At 40.6% G+C, this 10,767-nt stretch overlaps 2 protein-coding genes across 3 annotated transcripts; both read right to left on the bottom strand.

Annotated features, from left to right (window-relative positions):
* Window positions 1–253: 253 nt before the first annotated feature.
* Window positions 254–10,224, bottom strand: LOC110877343. Of its 2 annotated transcripts, XM_022125488.2 has the most exons (3): window positions 9,854–10,224; window positions 7,741–7,994; window positions 254–410 (listed from the first exon to the last, which is right to left on the bottom strand). In XM_022125488.2, exons 1-3 carry the CDS (start codon window positions 10,160–10,162, stop codon window positions 341–343), a joined length of 633 nt encoding a protein of 210 aa, XP_021981180.1. In that variant the 5' UTR covers window positions 10,163–10,224; the 3' UTR covers window positions 254–340. The 2 variants fall into 2 exon arrangements, with proteins under 2 accessions (XP_021981180.1, XP_021981179.1); XM_022125487.2 differs by lacking the exon at window positions 254–410 and having other exon boundaries at window positions 7,540–7,994; window positions 9,854–10,223.
* On the bottom strand, window positions 4,303–6,322 carry LOC110877344. Its single transcript, XM_022125489.2, has 2 exons — window positions 5,122–6,322; window positions 4,303–4,885 (listed from the first exon to the last, which is right to left on the bottom strand). Exons 1-2 carry the CDS (start codon window positions 5,687–5,689, stop codon window positions 4,839–4,841), a joined length of 615 nt encoding a protein of 204 aa, XP_021981181.1. The 5' UTR covers window positions 5,690–6,322; the 3' UTR covers window positions 4,303–4,838.
* Window positions 10,225–10,767: the final 543 nt, after the last annotated feature.

The raw sequence follows: 10,767 nt of genomic DNA, 5'->3' as shown, positions 1-10,767 counted from the left end.
AATAGCAATTAAATATAGCTATAAAATAGCTGGATTTTAGGTTTTTGTTAAATAAACATATAAAAAAGCATATATATCCCAAGGTATTTTGAACACCCATTACAGCAGCAACAGAAGAGCGAAAACAAAGTGATTTGAAATCGAGAAGTTTATAATTTATGTTTTGTTAACTATACAACAAAATAAAAATTCTCACAAACAAAACGAAGGAACAGAAAAACAAAAGCAACCTATAATTTACAATTAACTCATTCATTAATTAAAATTCTTTTTCTTGCAACAAAATATGAAAAAGAAATCATGTTAACTTACAAATAAACAAATTCTGATCCAAATAAATCTAAATTACATGTGCAATTGCATTAAGAAACCCATGAGAAGCAGCCCAACTCAATGTCTTCCAAATGTATCTCCAAGCAAAGGTTCTTCTTCCATGAGTTGGTCTATTTTATGTTGGTGTTTCTTTTAGTTGTATTATGCGGAGTAAGTGTTACTAATCAAAGTAATCGAATGTTCAAATCAATGCGAAACGCTAAACGACTGTGAATAATAGGAAGTAACAATGCGATAAAGTCAATTAATCAATAATCGAGCTAATCTAATCATCATCGAACTCGAAACTCGAATTACGCGAATTCTGGTGTTAGTATACGTGTGTGTGTGCCTTAGGTGTTACTTGTGCATGTTTACTTCATGTGATATGTGGTAATCAATCGAAACTCGAATCGAAACTCGAATCGAAACTCAAAACTCAATCAAACACAATCAAAATCGAATTATGATAATTGGTGGCGAAAAGGTAGCGCGAGACATAGGTGATTGTATGTTAGATATAGTGGTTGGGATTAAAAGTAATTTGAATAGGAAACTCTATCGTACTCTCATCAATCGCAAATCAAAATCGAAATATCGAAAATCGTCGCACCGAACGCTCGAAGCAGGCAGCTGAACGATCAGGCTCCCAGCCGATCGAACAGCCCAGCCGATCGGACTGCTATTCGACCGGACAGGCTGTCCGATCGGGGTACCTGACCGATCGGCCAGCCCTTTCTTCTTTTAGAAGCCTATAAATACCCCTTGTCACTTTCAAACTTTCTACTTTTGGAAACCTCTAACCGACCAGCTCGTGCTCCCCTTCTTTTCTCAGATTCCTTCCGATTCCGGTAAGATTTCATCCTAAATCTTGTACTTTCTTGATCTATACACACTCCTACACCTTTCTATCTTTCAAATCTTACTTTTTAACCGTGAAATCATCGAGATTCAAGTGTTCAAGGATGATGTCATCATGGTGTTCTTGAGGAACTTCATGTTTTGGCTTCAACCCACCAAGAATCACTTGGATCTAGCCGATTTCCACATAAACAAACATAGATCTATTGTAGATCTAAACATTTACATGGTGAAAAAGGATTGAAAGAATGCTTTCCAACTTTCTTTCAACTCTTTTACACTCAATGCCTTCAAACCGGTAGAAACGGGATTTGAACCGACTCACTTATCATCCTAGTAGTTGTGCGGTTCGAGATCCGAGTTCTATCCACGAGGTTCACCAACTTCGGGTTAAACGTTAAACTCCGTTCCGAACAGCTCACCGGCCGGATTTCGGTGATTCCTGTCCGAGCAGGAGAAACAAGTAAGAACGAGGGTCCTATGGTTCAACTCGTTGTCAAAGTACCTCGATATAACGTCAAATAACCAAAGCAGCCAAGTGTTAGACGAACCGGCCGACCAGGTCAGGAAGCTGACCGATCGGGCTGGCTGTCCGAACGGACAGCCCAGCCGATCGGATAAGCCAGCCGATCGACCAGGCCAACCGATCGGCTAGCACATGGCCCCGCACTTTAACAAATTCATGAAGTCTAGTATTGAACGAAGTGCTGTTCGAACAGACTACGGTCTGATTTGAATTACTCTTCGGATCATGAGATACTATGCTTCAACACTTAATCGATTTTCAACTTGTTTAACACGTTGGAGTGCCACCCGATCGGTCAAGCCGCCCGACCAGGTGACACCCTAATAAGAACTATTGATGAAGAACCTAACCGATCGGTTAAGCCGGCCAATCGAACGGTCCGTTCGATCGATCGACCTGAAAGGTAAGGATACTTCAATGTTTACAAATAATACAACGAAAACCTCAAAAGGTCAAGCCATCATACACAAACACATCCTTCTCAAAGGAAGAAACAATCCACTCGAGCAGTCTATCCGATCGGCCTACCGACCGACCGGACAAACAGTCCGAATGGATTGGTTAACCGAACGGTCAAGCAGTCCGATCGGACCTACCGTCCGATCGACCATGCTGTCCGACCCTCCGACACTTGTTTTCGTTTTGCGCGTTGCTCATCGTTATGCTATCAAACTATTCAGGCTAACCCTACTCTCAAGTGCTCCCTTCAATCCATCAACCACTGTGAGTATACTTGAACCCTTTTTGCTTTAGCACTTTTGGGTGTTACATACGTTACTTGTTCTAAATCACATCGAACACACTACTCAATTATTTCAAACGCTAACCGTTACCGCAGGTATTACGTGACTAAATGAATGCTTGTTGTTATGTTTACACGTGGAATGCTGTCTACCTGCCTTAACGACGATAGTACTATAGTTTGGACTCAGCACCGTTCACACGGGGGTTGTTAAGGACAATTACTTGCATGGATTACGGTGGTAATCATGTATTGCGAACTGCCTCGGGCAGTCAACCTGCAGTCGTTGGTATCGATAGATCCATGTCGATAAATAACATGCTTCGTTTTCCTCTGTGTACGTGCTGGTTAAGCGTAAACTATTTCGAACTCTATATGCTATTATCAAACTTGTATGCTTACCTTTACATTTTATGTATTGACTTTATTTTAACGTATGTGACAGGCAATTAGGATGCTTATCTGCTAGGAAGGCGAGCTTAGAATAATCGTCTAGAGCATAGTTGTCTGTAGATCTTGCAGATCGAGTCTCTAGAAGCATTTGAACAATTTTTATACTTAAAATCTGAGTTGTCAGAATAGAATATTTGACTTGATGTTATCTGTAATAATTTATTTGCTATTTAAGGTACGGTATGGGACGTATTATATAAATTGAATAGTAATAATAATTGTTATGGGAACTTCTGGACAATCTGTTTCGCTTAGTGCCATGCCCCGATGATTCCGCCATCGGTTGGGGTGTGACAGATGCTCACCTGTTGAGAACGCCCATCACACACTAAGCGTGCTTTATATCTTTCCAAACTACCATCCGATTTGAATTTATGTTTAAATAGCCACATACTTCTGATAATATTCATGTTTGGCTCACGCGGCACTAATTCCCAAGTCTCGTTTTTAATAAGAGCATGAAACTCGTTAGTCATGGCATCGTACCATTCCGGTATGGACAAGGCATTGATGGGATTTTTTGGGATGGGAATGAGAGTAGAAGTGTGAAGGTTAAGGTGTCGTTTTGGCTTAACAATACCGTCCATTGCCCGGGTACGCATGGTACGAGTGGAGGTGATGGGAGGGCGAGTAGCGGAAACTGTTGAGGTAGGTGGTGGCAGAGGTGTGGTTTGGTTGTGAGACTGGGTTGAGTTGTGGGCCATAGAAGTTGTCTGGTCAGGAGGTTGGGTTGTGGAATGTGGGGCAGTGACCTGGTGATGTGGGCCAGTAGGAGGGGAAATTGGGGTGTGGTCCAGGGGATGATGGTGTGTGGACAGTTGTGGTGCGGGTGGCGGGGCGTTGGGCGTTGGGCTGAGTTGGGGAAGGTCGCGGGCCGAGGTAGCGGGGGTAGGGGTGGGAGATTTATGTGGAGATGTGGCAGGCTGATGTGTTTGGACCGTAGAAATAGTGGGCTGGACAAAGGGCCATAGTTGAGGTGGGAAGGGAGAATCGAGAAAGTCATACGAGGGACTTGGATGAATTGTGTTGGCGAAGGGGAAGGTCGTATCGTCGAAGACAACATGACGAGAAATGATAATTTGACGCATTTGTAACCCCTATGAGTGGAAGGATACCCAAGAAATACGCAAGGGTAAGAGCGTTGGTCGAGCTTGTGGATAGATGTGGAAGGAATGAGGGGATAACATAAACAACCAAAAACTCGTAAATGGTCATAAGAAGGGATACGATTGTAGAGTAATTCGGTTGGTGTTTTGTTATTATGTTGCTTGTTTGGCAAAATGTTGAGAAGGTATGTGGTAGTATCGAGAGCATGTTGCCAAAAAATATTAGGAAGGGAAGCGTGGGCCAATAGGGTGCGAACCATATTATTAATTGTTCTTATTTTGCGTTCAGCTTTACCGTTTTGGGAAGAAGTGTGAGGACACCGAAAGGCGAAACAACATGCCATGTTGGTTGAAAAATTGTTGAAAAGATGAATTAACATATTCTTTTCCATTGTCACATTGGAAGGTTTTTATTGTTTTGCCAAATTGTGTTTCTATTAGTTTGTACAGGTGATAAAATATAGAAAAGACTTGGGACTTTTTAGCAATGGGATAAGTCCACAAAAAATAGGTTAGGTCATCAACAAATAATATATAATATCTATGACCTTCCGAACTTAGGATAGGAGAAGTCCATAGATCGTTGTGAATTATATCAAAGGGCATGTAAGTGGGGGTGTGTGAAGTAGCAAATGGCAATCTAACACTTTTGCCAAGAACACAGGATTGACAAACATTTTTATTAAAGTTTCCAAAGTCAATCGAACATGAAGTTTTTAACGAATGCAATAAAGGTTGTCCCGGGTGACCAAGACGTTGATGCCATAATTGTGAAGAAATAGCTGCAAAAGTGGAGGGCGTGGTGGTGCTCCCGGGTCCAGGCAAGAGAGGATATAAATCACCGCTGCTGTTGCACCGGAGGATAGGGATCCGGGTCTTGTAATCCTTCACAAGAAAACCAAAAGGGTCAAATTCAACAGAAACGGAGTTGTCAGTGGTGAAACGACGAACCGAGATTAAGTTTTTGATTAATTTAGGTGCATAAAGGACATCTTTAAGGATAAAAGGTGGGAAGGGTGGGGGTAAGATCTGAGTGCCATGTCCAATTACCGGGATGGTTGAGCCATTTCCAACAAGGATATTTTGAGACATGCTATTATTAAAAAAAGATTGGAAATTACCTGAATTGTGTGTCATGTTCCCAGTAGCACCGGTGTCCATATAGTGAGTCGGGTCCTGCTGGTTAAGTGACATCGTGTATAGCGCTTGCTCAATATCAGTCGGTGTGTATGCAACATGATGTGCCTGAGCCGGACGTGGGCCAAGAATGCCATTACCGTTACTGTTGTTCATGTTAGTGGGCCTGGATGGTGCGGTAGGGTAAGGACAAGGTGGGCCGGCCCAAGGGGAGGATGTGGAGTTCCACTGTTGAAACCCGCCCCAAGGCTGATGGGCCATATTGGGCCAAGCGCTGCCATTGTATGTTGGATTGGGCCAAGGAGAGTTACCACCCCAGTTATTATAACTTGGATTGTACACTGAATTGCCTCTGCCCCGAGAATCCGACCCGCGTCCCCGACCTCGTCCACGTGATCGACCCCTGCCATGGGTCCGATCGGTGGAGGGGTCCGTGCGATAGTCACAGGAGTTTTGCGAGTTGGCCGGTGGGCGTGAGGTGTTGGTGTTCAAGGCGGTACCTGCATGTTGGGCCGAATGTAGTGCCTGTTCTGCTTTTCGACTCTCTACCATGATTAACTTGGATCTAGCATCGTAAAAGGATGGTAGTGGGTCTTGTTGCTGAAGTATGGTAGCGATGCCCTCGTATTGTTCATTCAGTCCCGAAATCAACTGGAGCACTAACCTGTCATTTTCAACCGGAGACCCGACATTGGCCAACTGATCTGAAAGGACTTTCAACTGTTGACAATAAGCCGAGATGTTTGGAAAACCATCAAGGCGAGTGTTTGGCGATCCCACGAATCTTCAGCAGGAGGTTTAGTTTGATCTTTCTCTTTGTCGTCCTTAGAGGATGAGGAAGAAGAGGCAGTGGGTCTTGGAGATAGATGATCCAATACAAGGCATGTACGACAATGAATCTTGAAGAGTTCACTCCAGGAGTCGTATTGCCCTGTTCCATCTCCAAAGTGATAGGAATGACATTCTTGATGTTAGAAACAGTAGAAGCAGGATGGATTTTAGAGTCCATAATGATAATGATGAGATAGGGATAGAGATAAGAAAATTATATAAAAAAAAAAGTACTGTTTGTGAGAGGAGGTTGACCGACGGCAAAGAAAAAAGATGTCAGTGGGGATATTAGGTCGTAGCCTGGTCTTCTGATACCATGAAGACAGGCATAATATTTTGTATAATGTGGGTTGATACCCTTCTCATTAATTCTCCTCCATATATACAAAATACCTCTCATATATTTAGGAGAGATCACAACTACTTTTGAACCATACAAGGCAAGGGAAATATTATCTAAATATACATTATCTATTATTTTCATTCTTTTGTTTTTCCTGAATTAATATCAAGTCCAATACGCGACTCTATCTACACGCTTCTTGTGTGGCCTATGGTAAACTGTTCAGCTATTACATTACTCCTATGTATACAAAAGAAATATTTTGCCACTTTGGCAAAGCTCATCTTCAGGAAGCAAAGCTTTAGGAGTGTATAAATTGTAATTGCTCATTCAGATACATTACAGTTTATTTCTATAAACATACCATTTCTATCCCACATCGACTGCTGAACCATACTTCTTCTGCTTTATAATACACACTTGCAGGCTCTGGGTCACCGGGCATGGTAACGCTTGCCTGTAACTCAAGTGAGGGTGTTAAAGACGGTTGGACGCTGATTCAGCAAAGTCAGGTTGGCTCCATTGGTGCACAAACTGGCTTGCCCGTTCCAAGTTGTGAGTTGGACCATGTGACTTGAGCGAAGGCTTGGGTCACGTGGTCCCTAAAGTAGGGGGCACTGCGTAAGGCTGGCTTCACAGAGCCGCGAAAACCCCTCGCTCACGACAGTGGAAGGATTACAAGTCGGGGCTCCATGGCTCCATAATAACCTGCTGGGCTGTCTCAAATGAACAACCATCTTTTTTTGCTCACCCGTTCAATAGCAAGGGGTGTTTATAAACCGACCAAGCCGTCCTGGTTCAGCAGATTTGAGATTTATATGATTTATGGCTAAAGGTACGGCCAATGGTCATGGATCTTGAAGTGACTGTTTAACCTTTATTATTTTTCTCTGAAGCATAGTTATCAATAGGAAGCATAGCGATCGCTATAGCGCGCTACGTAGCGTATAGGTCCAGGCTCACTATTAGGGTTGTAGCAAAATAGCGACATTTTTTTATTTTTTGTTTTTTTAAATATAAATAGCAATTAAATATAGCTATAAAATAGCTGGATTTTAGGTTTTTGTTAAATTAACATATAAAAAAGCATATATATCCCAAGGTATTTTGAACACCCATTACAGCAGCAACAGAAGAGCGAAAACAAAGTGATTTGAAATCGAGAAGTTTATAATTTATGTTTTGTTAACTATACAACAAAATAAAAATTCTCACAAACAAAACGAAGGAACAGAAAAACAAAAGCAACCTATAATTTACAATTAACTCATTCATTAATTAGAATTCTTTTTCTTGCAACAAAATATGAAAAAGAAATCATGTTAACTTACAAATAAACAAATTCTGATCCAAACAAATCTAAATTACATGTGAAATTGCATTAAGAAACCCATGAGAAGCAGCCCAACTCAATGTCTTCCAAATGTATCTCCAAGCAAAGGTTCTTCTTCCATGAGTTGGTTTGTTCATCATATGCAACCAAAGAGGATATCCCACCATTAGTGTAATTGAAACTACGATCACTTTATTATTTTTATTCCTTACAAATGTCTTCAACAGGGTGAAGATGTATAACAATATGCTGAAACAATGTATAATTATCCCCTTTACATCCTTCTCGTAGATAGACTTGATCAACAGAGCAAGGTTCCCAATCACCACAGTGCTAGCACAAACTGGCCCCTGAGATTTAATCACAAGGCAATATTAGGTATAACGTAGGGGTGTAAACGAGTCGAGCTGAGCCTGAACTCGGGCCTATGTTGTCAAAAGCGCACTAGACGCCCATAATGCACCACAACATATGCACCTCGCATGGATAGACAATTAGACACATTCTCAGGCACTTAGGCGCATTTTGAGGCCAAGTTCCAGTAAAGTTCAAACCAAAAATCGCCTAAACTGGTTGAGCAAGTTTAAAACAACCAACACTAGCCCTAAACAAAGCTGGAATCAGCCTAAACGAGCCTAAGAAATCTCTAAAAACGGTACTTTTATACTATGCGCCTCGCTTAAAAACCCCTCGCTTTATAACGGTCTTGCGCCTAAGCTTTGGGCGAGGCCTCAGTTCGTTTAACTTAAAGGAGCTCGATCTTGAGCTTGTCTTGTTTCAAACCCTATTCCTAAAAATCGTGCTCAACTAGTCGACTGGTAAAGTAGGTTTTAAGCTCAGCTTGGCTCGGGCTCGGCTCGTTTTTGTATATATATTTATAATTATAACTTTTATATATTACACAACATGAATTATTTAGTTATTTTTATCAAAAATCCCGTTTAGGCTCGTGGGCCTACTCGAGCTCAATAAGTGAAACTTGGCTCGAGCTCATGTATTCTTGGCTCGATTCGAGCTTTTAGTGAGTCAATCTCGAATAGCTCACCAGCGCTTTGACTAATTATTATAAATTGGTCAAGAACCATATAAATAATAGGCTCGTAAGCCAACTCTAGCTCGAAAAGTAAAGCCTGGGCTCGGGCTCATTTATTAAGGGTCCTAATAATCCCACACCCTAAAATCTTAATTTCACACCCTGTATACGGGCCCGTATAACGTTATACGGCCCGTCTTGTATAATGTTATACGGCTCGTATACATAGAGAAAATCTATGTAGCACGGGGACTCCATTTATGTGGCCGTACCCGTCTCGGGTACTTGTCGGGGACGGAAACACCATGGGTACTCGCCCGGGACGTCTCCTAAATGTTTCCATCGTCGGGGACGTATCTGGTAGAAGTATCCAGCCCATTTCCATTTATTTTTAGGGTTTTAACCCTTTCAAATTCCACAACCGGCCATTAAATAAATAGACCTATCATATTCGGCTTCTCTAATCTCTAAACTCGCAAATCTCATCATCTCTAATTCTCTATCGATTGCCGATCTCTCACTAGATGAACCGTAATTTGAAAATGATTTGATTATTGATAATTAATTACCTTTGGAATATGTAGTATTTTTGGAATTTGTTTAATATATTTTTATTTTTTTATATTTTTTATTGCCGTACCCGTATTTTGGAATTTTGAGTTTTGCCGTTCCTCGTTCCCGTATCGTCCCCGTACCCCGATCCCGTACCCGTTCCAGTGCTACTTAGGAGAAAATATTAGGCGGTATAACATTCTATACGGGTCGTATAACATTATATGAGGTTTGGGTTGTATAACATTATATAGATCGTATAACATTCTATACGGGTCGTATAATGTTATACGCCCGTATACATGGACAAAAAAACATTCACTGACGTCTTTTTTGTGTAACAATCAGTTATACGCCCGTATATATGTTGGGGTGTAAAAGTAAGATTTTAGGGGTATGGGAATAGTGAGACCCTTTGTTAAACAAACTTTGTTTAGACTCGAGCTTGTTTAATTTCGCCTCGATTCAAACTTTTAACGAGCCAATCTCGAGTAACCCACAAGCGACTTGAGTCGTCTACACATTAAAATCATAAACCCAATAGCAACCTTTTCACCCATCTCTTTGAGAAAGTTCATCAAACACCTAATACGCAACCCGATTTCTCAAACAAAAACAACATACCTCACAAGAACCAGATTTCAACTTCTTGTTTCTTGACGAATTATGAGCAGCAGAAGCCTTTTTCTTGGTGGGTATGCTCCGAAATCTCTCAATGAACCCTGTAATCTTCGATTTTAATGATTTTCGTCTGGTGGGCTGATTATTATTATCGGAACCGACTCGAATAATGAGAGAAGAAATCTTGAGGAAAAGTGAGAAGTGAAAGAAGTTGTAACAAGCGGGTATGAATGTAGTTGTTTTGAATTTGAACTTGAAGTTTTTTGCTTTCGCTTGAAGGTGGATTGACCATGGGTGATGCTCTGTGTTCATTGTTAACGGAGATTGAAAAGCAGACAAACAGGGTCGAATGGTGATCGACAAAGACTCTCATAGCCGTTGGGACTATTTGAAGTAAAGTAGGCCCAGAAGGAAGGTTTTAGCCCAATAAGTTCTATAGGGAGCCCATTTTCTATATTTTTTATAAAAAAAGTAAAACAAATGTGAAATAAAAACTCGGCTTGTTTATTATTTACTAGGTTAGAGACAAGTATATTATATGAGTTAGAATATAGATATATAATTTCTAAATCTCTAAATACATCATATGGGAAATTATTTTTTTTTACATATAATAGTGGAAACAATCAATTAGAGTCGTATTTTGTTAAAAAGACACAACTTAGTAACATTTTTCGTTTTTAAAGAAGCAAAAAAATGAAATGGCCAAATGTGTCAAAAGTATTTGAATGCTTAAAATGTTCTTAATCGTTTTATTAAAAAGAAATATTATGTCATTATTTTTTTGATAATATGTTTTCGGTACTCATAAACAATACATCAAACTCACAAGATGTATATATAAAACAAAGAATGCATAAAAGGTGTTGAAACGGCAGCCTAACATGACGCAACTCGTTTTGACCTACAAAAATCAC

Source organism: Helianthus annuus, chromosome 9 (assembly GCF_002127325.2).
Source record: "Helianthus annuus cultivar XRQ/B chromosome 9, HanXRQr2.0-SUNRISE, whole genome shotgun sequence".
In the NCBI taxonomy this organism is placed as follows: domain Eukaryota; kingdom Viridiplantae; phylum Streptophyta; class Magnoliopsida; order Asterales; family Asteraceae; genus Helianthus; species Helianthus annuus.
This window is presented reverse-complemented; position numbering and strand designations above follow the sequence as displayed.

Bases quoted from the DNA above. Each gene is read 5' to 3' on its own strand.
- LOC110877344 (XM_022125489.2), bottom strand. From the start codon at position 5,689: ATGGTAGAGAGTCGAAAAGCAGAACAGGCACTACATTCGGCCCAACAT. The intron at 4,886-5,121 runs GTAATTTCCAAT...TTTCTTGTGAAG, and splicing joins GAACATGACACACAATTCAG to GATTACAAGACCCGGATCCC.
- LOC110877343 (XM_022125488.2), bottom strand. From the start codon at position 10,162: ATGAACACAGAGCATCACCCATGGTCAATCCACCTTCAAGCGAAAGCA. The intron at 7,995-9,853 runs GTATGTTGTTTT...ATTAAATCTCAG, and splicing joins TGAAATCTGGTTCTTGTGAG to GGGCCAGTTTGTGCTAGCAC. The intron at 411-7,740 runs ATACATTTGGAA...CTTTGCTTGGAG, and splicing joins AGAAGAACCTTTGCTTGGAG to ATACATTTGGAAGACATTGA.